This window comes from Ceratotherium simum, chromosome 11, assembly GCF_057802395.1.
Source record: "Ceratotherium simum simum isolate JZ-2026a chromosome 11, ASM5780239v1, whole genome shotgun sequence".
NCBI lineage: Eukaryota > Metazoa > Chordata > Mammalia > Perissodactyla > Rhinocerotidae > Ceratotherium > Ceratotherium simum.
The window spans coordinates 1,737,251-1,755,092 of record NC_141910.1 but is presented as its reverse complement, the minus strand read 5'-3'; the positions used below and the strand labels follow the sequence as shown (position 1 = coordinate 1,755,092).

The 17,842-nt window shown below is 42.8% G+C and overlaps 1 protein-coding gene across 2 annotated transcripts in view; it reads right to left on the bottom strand.

Annotated features, from left to right (window-relative positions):
• The window catches only part of POLR1A (RNA polymerase I subunit A), a 78,254-nt gene that overhangs the window by 54,949 nt on the left and 5,463 nt on the right, over positions 1–17,842 (bottom strand). The window contains exons 2-9 of one of the 2 annotated variants that reach the window (XM_004437224.2): positions 15,584–15,788; positions 14,438–14,587; positions 9,565–9,672; positions 8,503–8,588; positions 8,276–8,379; positions 3,579–3,665; positions 2,268–2,373; positions 1,813–1,975 (exon numbers count right to left, since the gene is read on the bottom strand). In XM_004437224.2, the coding sequence (XP_004437281.2) occupies positions 1,813–1,975; positions 2,268–2,373; positions 3,579–3,665; positions 8,276–8,379; positions 8,503–8,588; positions 9,565–9,672; positions 14,438–14,587; positions 15,584–15,788 (1,009 nt within the window). Of the gene's footprint in view, positions 1–1,812; positions 1,976–2,267; positions 2,374–3,578; positions 3,666–8,275; positions 8,380–8,502; positions 8,589–9,564; positions 9,673–14,168; positions 14,303–14,437; positions 14,588–15,583; positions 15,789–17,842 lie in introns of those variants that run through there. The other variant, XM_087436468.1, reaches the window with a different exon arrangement.

Below are 17,842 nucleotides of genomic sequence, written 5' to 3'. Positions count from 1 at the left end.
TGACAAAAATGCACGTAGAACAATTTCTTAAAAGGAAAAAATGTTTGTCATGTGATTTTCTATGTCTTCAATTAAAATGTGCATCCTCAACTGGGATATGTTAAGTCACTGGGTGATCTCAAAGCCTCAATGAAATATTTAACCAATCCTTTTTAATATTTCTGTCCCTGGCTCTGCCTCTTCTTCTCCCCCTACTTGCCCAGGAGACAGGCCCTGAGGCCTTAAGAGCACCACATACTAGCCCCGTCGGGCTGGGTATGACACAGGAGATAGATGGTCCCATGTCCCCCAGTGTGAGTCAGATGAGAGAAGAAACCTGTCAGTGTGGTGAGGGAGGGTAGAGGGAGGGTAGGTGAAGATCCAGTAAATGAGAATGTCATGGAACCCATTAGTGATGAAGTGTCTTGTTCTCAACCCTGAGGAACAGAGGGGTCTTCTTAGTTATAGGGAGGACAGACGTATTTTCTGCTCTGGCTGAAGGAGCCTCACAGGGAGAGACGGTCACTGAATGATGATAGGAGCCCTGTCAGTCTAATTCACTGCTTATGGCATTACCAGGCTCAGGGCCACGTGATTACTTGTGAAATAAGTGAGACCCTGTCTCATTGGGGTATCCTCAGGGCCTAGAATAGCACCTGGCCCACGTCAGGCATTCACAATTCGTGAGAGGGCTGCCATGGGAATGGAACGTGGGGAACAAGCAGGGGAAGAAATAAGAACATGTCCTGTTAATCAGATGGAAGGAGGGCACTGCAACTTCAGGTAGCAGGGACCTCAGGAATCAGAGAGAATACTGCTTATTTCTGCAGAGACTCAGCTTTTTTTCTGGCAAGGGCTGGCTTATTTTCAAGGGACATCAAAATAAAATTCTTGGCCCTGGTCATTGGACCTAGTTATGCCCTTCTCCCTCAAACTGGACAAGGGCCTGAAGATGGCAGATTTCTCTTATACTGAGGATTTTTGAAAGCATATCTACCCTGGCAGATCAGGAAAGCAAAACCAAAGAAAGCCCCAGCAGAAAGGCTGGGTAACACAGGGCACGAGTATCCAGAACAGACAGTGGTGCCACCTGGTGATGGGCCTGGTTCATAACAGGACCCTCCCAGCAGCTGGAAGGGACCCTGAGAGCCTGACTGTACACTCAAGGCTGAGACAGCCCTTCCTACTCGCATCCAGAGAGCGTCTGAGAACTGAGAAGAGTCTGTGATCTCAGGAAGCTTTCTGAGCATCCGATTCATCTGTACACCCACTGAAGACCTGGCACGTGAAGGGGCTCAGGAAATGTTTGCTGAAATGAAAAAACTGAATTCAGCTCCCCCGTTCACTGAGGATGAAAGCTGAGGCCCCACATCTGACAGTCCTATTCTGGGAATCTCCTAGAATCTACAACGCTGCCTTCTGACTCCAACGCTGGAGACCGTAATGAGCCAAAAACAGAGCTGGGTGCCATGGGCTCTAGAACCGTAACCCACGAGGAACATTCTTAGAGCCCGAGAGAACTGCAATAACTGCCAGTGAGGGCAGGTGGCCCAGAACATAACTACGTGTAAAATCTCACCACAAACTACACATTTTATAGAAGAGATGAGACAAAGAAATTAAAGTGACTCAATTGAGGTCAGCTGGCATGGCTACTGGGGCCATATTCATGCTTCCCGACATTATCTAGGTTCCCCCAACGCACAGCTCACACACAGCTGTACAGAACTCCCAACCACCATCCCCCGACTCCCACAGCATTCTGCACCCACACTGTATGGAGTTAGAACAAAGTGTGTGCGCTTATGACTTCAGCTCCAAGGCAGCCCTGACCTCATCTGTAGCAGCTGCTGCCACATTACATGGCAGCTCCTGTTCTTGGGCCATCAACGCCAGAAGCTTTCGGATTAGAACCATGTCCTTCATGACAGCCTGCAAGTTCACCGTCTGGCCATTGGTAAACATCTGGTCCCCCAGGCGACTGACAGGGCGATACCTGCAGGACACAGGGAATCAGGGAATGTTTAGCATGGAGGAAGGGTCATGTTCTTCAGCCTCTCACCCATCCCTACCATAAGCAACTCACAGCCCACCACACTCACAAAACCAACATTCCTATCACATCCAGGACAAACAGAGAGGAAAATACTCCTACTACCCGCAAGCTGGGAGCAGAATTACTATTTATTTCTCAGTGCCCTTGACCATTCCATTGCCTCCCAGAGGTCATTATTCAGTTACTCCATAAATCCCTTTCAGGTGAAATAAAGACAATTAAAGGGCATTACCTTGAGGGTGGCACCACCAAGAAATCCAGAAAGAACATACTGGGATTGAATCTGGACTCCATGCCAACATCTTCCAGTCCCAAAAAAAGGTAATTCAGAAAGAATCCTGTGTTTGCAATAAACCGAAAAGAACATTTAAATCTCTATGTAAGGGAAGAGATGGAGGACGACAAAAATTCTGAGTGGAAAAAAAAAACAGAATATAGGACAATATATAGAGCGGGATCACATTTTTCTTTATAAAAACTAATGAGCAAAAGATGGCCTCTGGGTGTTGAGAGCCTACACACAGGTGAGCTGATGGTTTAAGGATGGTACCACAGGGACAACAGAGCTTATCAGCCCAGGGGCTGAGATGGGCAAAGATGGGGAATAAAAACTTTCTTTCACTTGTTTCTTGTTACCCTCCTGGTCTCTTAGACTTACACTCACACACAGACACACACACTTATTACTTTGGTATTTATAAAAAATGTATTTGAAATAAAGAAACATCAAACTAAAAAAAAATTAGCCTTCTTAACAACAAAACAAAAAACCCTCCACATAGATGCTACCAAGAGGGGATCTTCTGTGGATCAAAGGTATATTTTAAGTTTCTGGCAACCTTAAAATAAAAGGTACAGAGAGAACGAATAAAATGTGTTAGGGCCTGCCACAGAAACAATCATACGAATTTGAGTGCTCTTTTTTCCCTGACATCATTTACCCCTTTAGCAAAATTTTCATTTTTAAGGGTTTATCATTACATAGCAGTTATATTTAGTGATCCAGAACACACCCTCAGAGGCTGGGTGACATGAGGGCTTAAATATACTGCATAGCTTTTGTTATACACTCAAAAGGGAATGGAGAATTTTCCTTTTTGTAGGGAATTAAAATGTGTAAAAATCCTAATTTAAAAAAAAGACACATTAGAGTTCATTTTTTGATTCACAGAAGGAATTCCCATAGAACCTTTAAAAAAGCCTTTTATTTATGGGCATTTAAAATAAGGCGAGTTACAATGAACCTTCCAGAAACATGTCAAATTATATTAAGTGACGCCCACCTGCAGCTGTCATTTAATGACCAGACTCACTTACAATCACTGTCAAGTTCACGGTTTGAGGTACAATGACCTTCCCCACTGGATTAACACATCACTGACTATGTGACCAGAAGCCTGCCCCAAACCTATGGATCCATTTCAGGAGAGATCTACAATAATTGCAACTTAGAAAACATAAAAATAATAAGGCAGTGTAAATGAGTCCAGGAAATTAAAGCCAGGAGAAGATAAAGGGCTATTTTTTCAGGATGGTACAGCACCTTCATTCTTCCAAAGGGCGATAAGATGTTCTCGGGCACTGGTGGGTGTCAAGTACCCTCGTTTCCCCATCTGAGCTTCCTCAATTCCTGGAGCCAAAGAGGGAAATCAAAGCACAGTAAGTCAATTACAGGCACTCGTTCTGTAATGGGATTTATCAACTCTTTCTCCAAACCCTGCCAAGCCTGCAATTTAACCACAAAAATCGATCTCCAGCACAGTGTATTCTCAGCTCTGGATTTTTTCCCCCTTAATCTAATTTCTAAGGTAACGAAAACAACATATAACTATTGTATAAAATCAAGAGAGCAAAAGGAAAAAAAATCACCCACCATGCCATCACATTACCACTATCATCACTTTTTTTATATATTCTTTTCCAGTCCTTTGGTTTACAGAGTGTTTTAGATAATTGTCATCTTAAGTGTGGATTTATTTTGCACACTACTTTGCTCATTTCATGTCATCTTGTGAGCATTTCAGCATGTTGCCACATAGCTTTTGACTGATCATCATTTTTAATAGCTAGGACGATATTCCGCTGAGAGGATGTTTCCTAAGTGACTTAACAACACTCTCATAGTTGGACATCTGGGTTGATCCCAATTTTTTACTATTCTAAGTTACACTATGGGGCCGGCCTGGTGGCTTAGCGGTTAAGTGCGCGCGCTCCGCTGCTGGCGGCCCGGGGTTCGGATCCCGGGTGCGCACCGACGTACCGCTTCTCCGGACATGCTGAGGCCGCGTCCCACGTACAGCAACTAGAAGTCTGTGCAACTATGACATACAACTATCTGCTGGGGCTTTGGGGGAAAAATAAATAAATAAAATTATAAAAAATAAAAATAAAAAAAAATAAGTTACACTATGATTAATAACTTTATGCACATGGCTTTTACCAGAAAGGTGCACAGAAGTAGAATCATGGATAAAGGATAATGAACATTTTTTATGGGTAAACGTATATTTGAGTTCTTCTTAAAAGTATTATGCTGGTGTGTGTGGAGTAGACTGATTTTGGTTTCTCAGATTAAGCAAGATTCTGGGATACTATCTATCAGCTATGCCCAGAGTAAGTCAGAAAATCAGACTCAGGGCTGCCATTCAGGAGGTGGGACTCTAAGGCACTCAGTGATTGATAAAGATAATCAAGTAATGTGATCCTCTAGGTTCAAACTTATCAACCTCTTCTAGGATACATTCACTGAAATGAAATGTCGCTCAATATTCCCCTTTTATGGACTTATCAGGGCAGGAACTCTGTCTTGTGTGTGTTCCTGGCACCTGATGCTGTCTACGAAGATAATCTATACTTAAAAACCCCACTCTTGCCTTTTTCTATACTTGTAAAATCCAGTTTCATTCCACCTCCAAGTGTCCAATTAGTTTCTTTATCATCTGCAGAGGCTATGTCATGACAAGTTTTTAAGAGAAATCTGTAACTTGGATAACAATTAATTGATGTACCATAACTTACTTAACTAGTCTCTATTAATAGGCAATTAAGATATTTCCAATTTTAAACTAATTGAACAATACTGTGGGCATGCCTAATTCTTAGGGTAAAGTCATAAAAGTGGAATTGCTAGGTCAAGGAGTCCACACACTTAAAATTTTGATTCCTATAAAAGCAGAATATCTCAACTAGTTAATGCAATTGAAGGAAGTGTGGGTATGCAATGAAGAGAGGCTTCGACCTTCAGGGAAACCACAGCATTAGGAAGCTATGTATGTTCAGTAGGAAAAAAACCCATTAACCTAAAGAACAATTTTATGGGCATTGCTGGAAACAACTAACTGAACTTTCACTCCTACTAAAAAGGCTGGAAGGGCTGAGGAAGATCAGCTGGATCTGGCAGTGCTCCCCAGCTCCTGTCCCAGAGCTGCCAGTACATGAAGTGCCCCCAACACAGTCTAATCACCATGAAGGGGCAGACTGGAGTTGTTTAATCACAGGACTTATAGTCAGAAGAAACCTGTGGGATGCTACCTCCTCATATGGGCTGCACCCCTCCTTTTTACAGGCTGCAGCCTGTAAAAATGAAATCTGCCTAGATGGGACTTCAGAACATCTCTAACATGAGTTTCATACAGCTGTAAGAGCTCCCATGTGAAAAAGGGCTCCGGAGGTCAAATAACTTGGGGAAGACTGGATCACACGAGGTGGAGTGTCTTGGCTGTAAAAATTCTCTTTATTTTTTGGTGAGGAAGATTGGCCCTGAGCTAACATTTGTGCCCATCTTCCTCCATCTTATATGTGGGACACCTGCCACAGCATAGCTTGATGAGTGGTGTAGGTCCATGCCTGGGATTCAAACCTTCGAATCCCAGCCTGCCGAAGCGGAGCATGCTGAACTTAACCACTGGGCTGGCCCCAAGAGAATTCTCATTTTAAAATGCTAATGTGTACTGTGGGGCTCAAGGAGCACCCTGGAGCATATGTAGCATTTCACAAGCTTATGGCGCTCCTTGTGGGATCACCAGGATGTGGGGAACACAGAGGCACAGGCCTCATTGCTTGGCTCCCTTTGGTACCAGGAACGTGGCTAGATCCTTGCTCAGAATGCTCACCTGCCTCCACACCACCTGCTCCCTAGAGTTACTGACTCATGTCCCCTGTAGCCTCTTCTGAGAGCAGAGGCCATGTGCCCTGGTCTCTACCTTGGCACTGGGCTCAGCCACAGGCATGGTCCTTGGCACAAGGCTGAGTGCCCAACAAGTACATGTTGCTAAATACTAAATATCAAATCCTGGAACCATCAGTAACTACTCTCATAGCTGCAGTGAAAGACTACTTCAAAGAATGGACTTGGCAAAGGCACTGAAAGGCTCCTTAACTGCCAGACATTTGCCCCCAAAGAAACAGTTATCTTCTAGAATCCTGACCATCTTTGTTCTCAATCTGTGAACATTTTCTAAGGTGCCCTAAGGGCTAGAGCAGCAATTCCCAACCTCAAAAATTGTTTAAGGGCTATCGTAAGTGTAGGAAAACCTACCCTTGTGGTTGTTAACTGTTAACCATTAAACAAAATTAAACAGGCTTTCTAAATGTAGTGTGGCATCCTGGATTGGATCCTGGAACATAAAAAGGGTATTACTGGAAAAACTGAAGAAATTCAAATGAAGTCTGAGTAGTGTACCAACGTTAATTTCTTAGTTTTGACAAATGCACCATGGTGATCTGATGTTACATTACGGCAGGCTAAGTAAAGAGCATACAGGAACTCTCTGTACTATTTTTGCAACCCTTCTGTAAGTCTAAAATTAGTCTAAAATAAAAGGTTTATTAAAAAAGAAATAATAAACAGGTTTGTGAATGCTATGGTCTGAATGTGTCCCCTCAAGTTTCATGTGTTGAAATGCTAACCCCTAAGGCAATGGTGCTGGGAGGTGGGGCCTTTGGGAGGTCATTAGGTGTGGGCAGAACTCTCACGATTGGGACTGGGGCTCTCATAAAAAGACCCCAGAGAGCTCCTTTGCCCCTTTCCGCCATGTGAGGTTGCAGGGAGAAGTTGGCCATCAGTCATGTGAGGTTGCAGGGAGAAGTTGCCATCAGTGAGGAAGCAGGCCCTCACCACACACTGAACGTGCCGGCACCACAACCTTGGACCTCCCAGCCTCCAGAACTGTGAGAAATAAATGCTTGTCGTTTATAAGCCATCCAATTTATGGTATTTTTGTTGCAGCAGACCAAATAGACTAAGACAGTTATTTACTCCAGGCCTTGCCAGAGTCCTCAATGTAACAGAATATACAACCCTAGGAAGAGAACTTATTTCCCAGTCTATTCCACATTCTTGAGCTCTGGTATAAGGTTTAGTAACATTACGCTATAGACTTTCAAGCATGAAATTTCCTCAACTCTGGGCAAGAAGCTCTGTTGTTGCCACTACATAGAGCTGAAAACTGAAGGTCCAAGAAGTAATCTTCTCTAAGACACTCAGAATAAGTAGCAGAGTGAGGTGTCAATGCCAGACTATGCTTTTTCCACCCGCACACTGACTGTATAACAAAAAAGAAACAGTTAACATCTACAGAGCACACACTACATAGCATGTACTGGTCTCAGTACTTCAAATGGAATACCTTATTTATTTAAACTTCACTTCAAAATTTAAAAAAAACATGTTTAGACGAACCTACCACAAAAATAAAAAAGTAGGAGTACTAAGTCAGTCTCTCAAATATTTTCCCATGTACCCCAAAGGGCAGAGCAGAGCTGAGGATGAGACACTCCACTCCAGAGATCTGAGTGGACAGCCAGGAGCAGCCTGCAGGAGGTGCTAATGTTCTTTGAACACTTACAGTTTTTCTTTAAAATTCACCTATGTTTTACTTCAAAATAAATCCACACTCGTTCAACAATAATGTGGTTCTAAATATTTGCCAAGTAAATTTCTTAAGTTCTTCCTCAAAAATCTCTCAGAAAAATGACTACCTGAGGCAAGAGGCGCCTCATTCAGCCCACGGGGCAATGCCTCATAATGGAGCCCAGCCCATCAATTCTGTGTGAGAGGCTGGGGCTGGGCACTCACCAGGATCCCCTCCAGTCCTAAGAGGCCCAGACACTGTCCCTCCACAAACACGCCACTGAGAAACATGTGGTGGAGAGGACCAGGTATTCCCAAGGCTCAGGACACATGTGATGGCCACGCATGAGAAACATGGCTGAGCACCTCCCAGGGCCCGGCCTGCTTACCTAGGGGCTCTGTGTCCTTCTGGTCAGCTTTCCTGTGCACCATGGCTGGATACGTGATTGTCAGTTTGCTGTTGTGCTCCTTTCGGACGACTGACCGCCCAGTCCTACACGCGAGGACGGTTGTGATTAAGGAGAGAAAAAAAACGAACAAGACATTTAGTAACAGCTGAGTGACTGGCCAGAGGCTTCTCACCGGGAAGAGGGAAAGGCAACAGCCTGACACTCACTTGCAGTGGGGACACCGCTTAGCAGTCATATGTGCCTTCCAGAAATAAGCGATGAGTTTGCTCCTGCTCTCACAGACATTTTTCACCTGTTTAGAAAAAAGTCAAAGAACCTCAGAGTGCCATTTTGAAAAGAATCTAGTGTGTATTCATTATGTGGTTTTCATCTTTTTTTTTTAAAACCAGGGGAAGCCACCCTACCCCGTTTCTTAAACACAGTTTTCCACAGAACCCTAATACAGCCAAGCTCTGCCAATTATTGACTTCCTTACACCGTAAGTTTCCTCACTCAGGATATAGGAATAAGAACAGTAACCACCACACAAAGTTGTTACTAAGATAAAGAGATCATGAACACAGTGGGGGGCTTGGAATACAGTAAATACTCAATAAATGCTAGTTACTTTAATTTAAAACAAACCTCCCTGGATGGAGCTGGTGTACCCTCCCTGCTGCCTCCCTCAGATGGACCTCAGGGTCTGAGAAAGGCACATCCACAGTTAAGCTACATGAGTGGTTCTGAGCCTGGCTGCAAATGAGACCCACCAGGGAGCTTCTGTAACATCTATTTGGGCCCTACCCCAGACCAATTACATCAGAATCTCTGGTGTGAAACATGGGCATGAGGTAAACTGGACTTCAAGTTTAGTACTACAGGTTGATTTCCTATGCCATTCATTTATCCACTGAACAAACTGATACACAGGTGCAATGTGGGGGCACGGGGAGGTAGCAATGGTTTACAGCGTTGGGGAGAGAGAATCAAAGGGCATGGACACCATTCTCAGAGTGAGACTGTATGCCACAACCTTGCTGGATGCCGGACCCAAACCACCCAATTTCATCTAATCCTCTCCTTAGTCCTGCAGGCAGGGATCAAAGACGAGGAAACGGAGGCTCATAATTACATAATTTCAAGGTCTGCCTCAAAAGAGGCAGAGCTGGGACTCGAACCCCAGTCTATATCAGGAAGCCAAAAGTATATGCAAGTGACAGCGCAAAGGGAACTGTGATAATTATGCCAAAAACCAAGTGTTCCAGGAAAAGAGAGACAAGATAACTCACATGTGCACCATGGGATCCCAGGAGGTTGTTCTGTACAATTTTGGTTGTATACTGTTCTAACTCTTCCTGAATTTCAAACGCAGTAGGATCAGAGTTTTCTTCCAAAAACTGACAAACAAAGAAGAAAATCGTACTGTTGCAGTTAAGCAAGTGTATGATGAACAGCACCACAGGGAAGAGTCTCTCCAAGGGAGGGAGAATTTAGTTTGAGGGGACAGAAAGAAACCTCATGCTGTGTTGCATTTTCAAAACAGTGAGGCTGCTAAAAAAAAAAAAAACGAACAAGAGAATATCCTGCTTTCAAAAATGGTGGGCTAGTTATTCAGACCAAAGCTAAAACTGAAAAGAACTGAAAAGACAGGATAAAATATGTTTAAAATATTAAAGCACTGAAGAGCTGACAGGACAGTGAGCAATAAGTCGGCCAACGTGAAAAGAAATGGGAATCTAAGAGGTGAGAGAGGGCAGGGGCCACGTCTGCTCTGATGCAGGGCTCCGCACTGCACGGCCCAGGCCAACCCTCCGTGTAGTTATGTCCCTCCAGGGAAGATGCTCCACAGACTGCCGTGATGCTCCCTGGAGCTGCGCAACATGGCAGCCCTGGCCTTGGGTGCATTTTCCAATTCAGGGATTTTGAACTTTTTACTTTGAAGGCCTCAAACGATGACAGGGACAGAAATCAAAGCCCAGAGTTAGTGCAAGGACAGGAATCAAATGGCATACCTTCCCTCCCATCCCAACACACAAACACAGAAGCTGGGACCCCAAAGGGCTACTCCCTGGGGAACTAGACCAACCCTCGTACAGAACTGCAGCCTGGATTCTAATCCCCCGGGCAGTCCAGGGAGCCTTAAGCTTTGAACCTGGACTACGATGGTTCCAAGTCACTAAGCACATGGCGGCAGCAGTAAGAATCCTCTCTGGAGTAAGCCAGCAGCATCCTAGGCCTCAAATTATTCCTAAAAAGAATTTTTTAAGTACAATAACAAATTGTCAAAAATAAGCACGCAAGGAGGGGAAAGAGAGAGAGTTTCTGAGGATGTGGACAATATCCTGACACTGATGGTAACCTTATGGGTGATGGTTACATTGTAACTATTTGTTAGGTTGTATGTACGATTAATGCACTTCTGTGCGTATATTTTACAAAAAAAACCAAAATTTAAGGTAGTAGGCATCACAAATAATTTTATGCCAATAAATTTGAAACTTTAGATGAAACAGACAAATTCTGAGAAAAACGTAATCTACTCTGAGTAAAAGTTTAAGAATATCCGCTCTCTCTCCCCTTCTCTTTTTCTCAATCTCTCTTTTGGACAAATTTGACCTTGGGTTAACTTTTTAGCTCTGTTCCCTGGAAACGTGATAAAAGTGGAAATGTCAACTGTGTTATTAGGCAGCACTGCTGATGGTAAAAATGACCTCGACTGGTTAGACTCCATCTGAACTAGGAAGACTATGAATGAATTATAAACACCTACTGGGAAACTACAGCTCTAAGCTTCCCTGGTGCTAATTAGGCACATCCTTGAGGGTCTCTGGAAGCCAGGCCCACAGAACTGTCACAAAAGATACTGATTCCTATTTGGGGCACGGGGCTTTGAGGCCAGGGTGGCTCCCATATCCAGCTGTGATCTTGTTCTTTTGCTCTCGAACAGTCACTTACAGAGCCAAAGAACACTAGCCTCTGGCCAGCTGTGAGGGACACTCACTGAAGAGAACCATCTGGCATTGCTCTGCTGATGTACTGTGTCTCCAATCTTACACGGATTCCTTCAGAGCATTTTAAAGAGAGAGAAAGAGAATGAGAGAATTCTCTAACTCATTTCATGAGGCCAACATAATCTAGATAACCAAACCCAAAAAGGACAATATGAGAAAGGAAATTTACAAACCAATGTCACTCATGATCAAAATCCTAAGAAAAATATTAGGAAATCAAATCTAGCAACATATTAAAAAGGTAAACTATCAAGAACAAGGGATCTCAGGAAGCCAAGGTGAGTGTAACATTAGAAAAGGAACTGTGTCATTCACCATGTGGCCTGGTTAAGGGAGAAAACATCTGAAACTTTCAATAGGTTCAGAAAAAGTGTTCAATAAAATTCAACATTCAGCCTTCTTAGCAAAATAGTGTTTTCTTAATCTGATAAAAAGACTCTATAAAGAAAGTTCAGCACATATCATACTTACCGGTAAAATGTTGAAATGTTTCCCTGGGGTTTTTGTTTTCGGGTTTTTTTGGTATAATTTATTTTTATATTGACACAATCTCAGACTCATGGAAAAGTTGCAAGTAAAAACAAAAAAGCTTTTTCTTGAATCATTTGAGAGTAAGTTGCTAAGGTGATGTCTCATTGTCCCCAGACACTTTGGTGAACATTTTCTAATATGACCACAATGCAATAATCAAAAACAGTAAATTAACATTAATAACTTACTACCATCTAATCCTCAAATAGCATTCAAGTTTTGCCAATTCTCCAATAACGTCCTTTATAGCAAAAGTATCTAGTTCAGAGCCATCTGTTGCATTTACTTGTCATGTCTCTTTAGTCTCCTTCAGTCTAGAAAAGTTCCTTAGTCTTTAACTTTGAAGAACACTAACACTTTGAAGATTAAAGGCGCGTTAAATAGAATAGCCCTCCATCTGACTGTGTCTGATGTTTCCTCATGATCAGATTCAGCTAGTGAATCTTTGGCAGGAAAATCCAGAGGTGATGCTCTGCTCTTCTCACTGCATCCTATCAGGTGGTGCAGGATTCAATCTGTTGCATTAAGTGATGTTCATTTTGACCACTTAAGTAAAGGGTTGACTGCCAGACTTCTTCACTGTAAGGTTACTCTTTTTCCCCCGACTTTGTAATTAACAAAGATTATGTGGGGGGGGCAGGGCGGGGGCAGGTTATTTTGAAACTGTGTAGCCTATTACTTAAACTTTCAGTTCATTCATTCACTTATATCAGTATGAACTCACGGATTTCATGGATTCCTACTTTATTCAATGGGTTGTAATAGTTCACTACCATCATTTATTTTGATGCTCAAATTGTCCCAGATTTGGCCGGTATGAGCCCTTCAAGCTAGCTCCTGTCTCCTCCTGACATGTCCCCATCATTCTTTGAGCACCTCCTTGCTCTCTGGCGTGATGTTCCAGGTTCATCTTGTACTCTTCTGTCTCGGCCCTAGAATCAGCCATTTACCCAAGACGACCTTTTAGTGGAGAATGGTATTTAGAAGCCCAGATGTAGGCACTAGGTGTGCTCATGCTACCACTGCTCCAAGACCTTCTCAGGGGCGAACTAGGGAATATACGTGCACGTGGAGTACACCCACATGTGCACACACACTTCACATTGATACTTCTAATTCCATTCTGACACTACAGGATTAATTCTGGGTCTTCTTTCTTTAATTCTAACTCCCTTGTCTGATAGTGTGAAATCTAGCCCACATTATCCTTAATATATGTACTTATTCAATCAATCCCCCTCCCTGTATGTAATCACTCTCCCATCACTGCTGCCACAACCTCCCAGGCATGGATCCCTCTCACCTGACTTGGGTTCACACTGCACTCCAGGCCACCCTCCTTGTGAATCCCCCCCTCACCCTATTTGGGCTCTGGCATCCCACACTGGGCCACCCAGCATGGGCACCTTCTCACCTGACTCAGGTGCCCACATCCCATGCTGAGCCTTTATCCCCAAATGAACAGCCTCCTCACCCTATCGCAGCTCTGACATTCCACACTGGGCTGCCCGCACACACAGGGATACCCTCCTTACTCTGCTCAGGCTGGGACGCCTTCCCCTTCAATGCTTTACTCACCTTGCTTGGGTTCTGACAACCCACACCAGGCCACACCTCTGTGTAGAATCTTATCTGCTCTGCCCACCTAATGTCTTTAAGATGGCATTATTCAGGAAAGAGAAAGAGGAAAGGTGAAAGGTTTCCCTTTGTGACAAGAAATAAGACAAAGATGCACGCTACCCCTTCAACATAGTAATGTAGATCCTAGCCACCAAAATAAGGTAAGAAAAAGAAATAAAACATATAAAGATTAGAAAGACATAAAACTGCTATCATTCACAGGTGATATGATTGTGTTGAAAATCTAAAAGAACCTACAGATAAAGTATTAGAATTGTGTGACACTGCTGCCAGGTTGCTTCGTACAAAACTCAATACACAAAAATGAGTAATATTTTGATCTACAGACAGAAAATGAATTTTAAGTAAGATACTTATAATACCACCAGAAAATCTGAAGCAATTATTAATCACAAAGAGAAAACTGTCTCTTCACAACAGAGATCTGGCAGTGACCATCTTACCCAAGTTGTCAAGCTCAGTGTTACCAACAGGAGGACAACCTGACAGCACGTGCCTCCTAAAATGTTGCAATACGAAGCATCCTGTAGCATAGGTTCTATTCTTACCAAAATGTGAATCTTATGAGGAAACAATCAGACAAATCCAGAATGTGAGAAATCCTACAGGACAACTGCCCTTGAGTCTTCAAAACAGTCAATATCATGAAAAAGAATATTCTACATTAAAACAAACAAAAGAGATGTAACAATTGAAAACAATGCATGCACCTTGATTAGATCTTGGGTCCGGGCGGGGGAAAAACAAGCTCACTGATGGGTAAATGGTTTTTCAATGTCGTTTTCATTAACATTTCTTCAATTATTTTTTATGGCTTCATGTTCTCACACTTAGCTATTGGTATCTAATGGTAAGACATAAAGATTAAACTTTCTGGTGACTATTAGGATGGCAATTCTTAGGGCTAACATGCAAACAGCTTTTGTTCCCACCACTTTGGCTTGCCTGATTTCCACGACAGCCATGACCCACCACCTACCCTGTTCAGAATTCTCTCCAGTTCGTACACTGCCTGTAGGGCCCCGACTTCCAGAACTCTCAGCTGGCAGACTAAGAGGTGAATGACAGCCCGGGGGCAAGTCAGCATGTGGCAGTTCAAACAGGAGCCCCGGAGCAGCAGGTAGAGTTTCTGAAGAGAGGGAATAAAAAGAAGCAGGATGTTAGAAAGAGACGTAGTAGTCAGGTGATTTTCAATGTAATTATGATTTTTGTTTTTATGTGGTCAGTTTACCCCTTTCAAAATTCCCCTTCACCTCTATACCTAGAAAGGCCTTCCTGACCCTTAGAACTAGATAAATATCCCTCTATATTTTCTCTGATGGTTTCATTTTAATCCATTAAAATTTTAAATTTACTTTGGATCTGAGGTAGTGACTACCTTTATTTTACTAAGTACTAAATACTAAATTTAGTATTTATTTAAATACTTAATTTAAAATATTTTGTATTAAAATAAGCACAATTTAAACATTTAGTATTTAACTAAATACTTTTCTAAATACTTAAATACATTCTCTTTCCTTAATATGATTAACAGACAGAAATCATGTACACTATCATCTGTAGTTTAAAACAAATCCTGGAGGCTAGGTTAACTGATATAAAAGTGCTGGAATGCACAGTAGGACTCCAGTTTATAAATTCTTTAAGAGCTTTGTTGAGCTTCATTCTTAGCTCACTGTGAGGCCTTCTGGGGTTCTGCTCCTCCTGCCACCAAGCAAGAGCCTATAAATCCACCTGAAGGACTCAGAGAGGCTTGGAAAACTCCAAAGGTCCCTCTATTGCCAGGGAGGCTCTGCCTAGATTCCTGAAGGGCGTGAAGCCCCTGAAACATAAGGTGGAGGTGACGAATCGGAAAGCTTTTCTCCTCCTATGTGAACAGAACCAACCTGTGGCTCTTCCCAACTGGAATCAAACTGGAATTCGTTTGTTAGGGCTATAGGCCAAGTTGAACTTACTGGCTTCGGCTCCTCAGGATTTAAATCTCATGGTAAAGAGCACTTTAACCCATGGCATCTGGAACTAACCTCCTCAGACACCCCCTGCGGGGAGAGGGGAGGCACTCACAAATCCCACCAGCAGCCCTGAGACCCACGCATCCAGGGCGGCCCAGGGCGGCACGTACATCAAAGAGGAGAGGGTTGTAGACCGTGAGTGGGAGCTCAATGTGACCCAGGTGGCCGGCGCAGTTGTTGAAGTCCTGCACGCAGGTGGAGCACACCTCTTTGGAATCCGCGGGGCCCAAAGCTAAATCGTACAGGCCGTTCATCGACGGGTTCCCCAGGCTGTCCAGGTACCGAGGGTTCGTAATGGACTTAACACTTAATTTCCTAAGGAGATATAAAAGACCAAGGGAAAACGAAGGTCACCCGACTTCTCAGACGTTTCTGCTTTGGCATTTACAAAACTGCTCAAGTGAAAAAATACATCCAGTTTCCTCAGACAAACCAACAGCTCCAGGGGGCAAAGTCGGCGTCTGCCTTGCTCACCAATGCAGCTCAGCACTTAGCACAGAGCCTGCACATAGTAGTTGCTCAATAAATGTATGCTGAATGAATAAGAGTGGTAAAATCTTTAAAAAACAGATTTAGTGCAAATCTTGTGCTGAGAACATGGGAAGACCGTTTACTAAAAAAAGTGAGGTACCTACTACACACCAAATGCTTTACAAGCAGCATTTAGTCTGACTTTAACCCTCATGGGCATCACTATATGCATTTTTCAGAGGAAGAAACTGAGGCTCAGAGTAGTTAGGTAAATTAATCCAGGTCACATTGCCAGAAGGGGGGCTGGCGGGGGGAACAGTATGGACCAGACCTGACTCCAAAGCCCACATAGTTCAATAACGGGAAGGTGACCCAATAACCCCTGATGCAGGAATAGTAAATTGAGGAAAATTAAACACAAATATGCAAACTTTTGAGAAATATCACCTGCTTTACTAAAGGTTTCATCACAGTATTTTACGTTTTATTTTTATTTTATATTTTATGGGCTCCCATAGGACACATAACTAACTACTTTTACCAAAATCACATTCATGCCATTTGATTTTCAAACCTTTTTTTTTCTGGTTTAGAAAATAAAAACAAAGACAAAGAAATCATCCTAACCTCACAACCTAGAGAAAACCACTGTTAACATTCATGGACTTTTTTCTATGGATACATTTTTTTAAAACGTAACTGGGATCATTTGGTATTTCTAGCACTGCATTTGTCCATTTTCATTTAGCATTAAATGAGTGTTTTTATGTCACTAAAAATTCTTTGGAAACATAATTTTTTTTTTTTGAGGAAGATTGGCCCTGCGCTAACATCTGTTGCCAATCTTCCTCTTTTCCTTTTTTCTCCTCAAAGCCCAAGTACATAGTTGTGCATCATAGTTGTAGAGTTGTAGCTCTTCTATACGGGACACCACCTCAGCATGGCTTGATGAGTGGTGAGTAGGTCCGAGCCTAGGATTCAAACCGGTGAACCCCGGGCCGCTGAAGCAGAATGCATGAACTTAACCGCTACACCACCGGGCCAGTCCCTGGAAACATAATTCTTAAGAGTTCCAAAATTTTTCATTATATGGCAATTAATATAATTCATTTAACCAAACTCTATTACAAGTAAGCTTATGATACCTATCAGGGTAAGGATTTTTACACAGAATAATTCAAACTTCTAACTATTTCCCAAAAATATTATTTCCTTAGCGGAGTGGAATCCCTGAATCAAAGAGTGCAAACTGTTTTGAAGCTCTTGATATATTCTTGCACCTTGCATTCCAGAAAAGGTGGGCCAACAGTAGCCTGCCCCCTGTCCTAACCAGCACTGAGACTTAGCACTTAAAAATCTCTCCAGGGGGCCGGCCCCGTGGTGTATCAGTTAAGTGCGCGCTCTGCTGCTGGTGGCCCGGGTTTGGATCCCAGGCACGCGCCAACACACCGCTTGTCAGGCCATGTTGTGGTGGCATCCCATACAAAGTGGAGGAAGGTGGGCACGGATGTTAGCCCAGGGCTGGTCCTCAGCAAAAAGAGGAGGATTGGCATGGATGTTAGCTCAGGGCTGATCTTCCTCACATTATAAAAAAAAAACTTTCCAAATTTAAGGTGAAAAAAAAAAATGCTACCCCACTGGCATGTTAATTTTTATTATGTGTTTCTTTTTCTTTTTTAAAGCTATTTTGGTCCTTATTTTTTTAATTAAAATCTTAATGTTTTCATTCCTGTTCTGCCTGAGCTCCTTACACATGAGGACATCAACCTTTTACTATAACGGTGGCAAATATTTTTCCTAGTTTATAACTTGTGTGTTGTCATTTTTCATATGTGAAAGTTGATAAATTCTTTAAGAGCTTCGTTGAGCTATAACTCACATACTAGATAAATTCATCC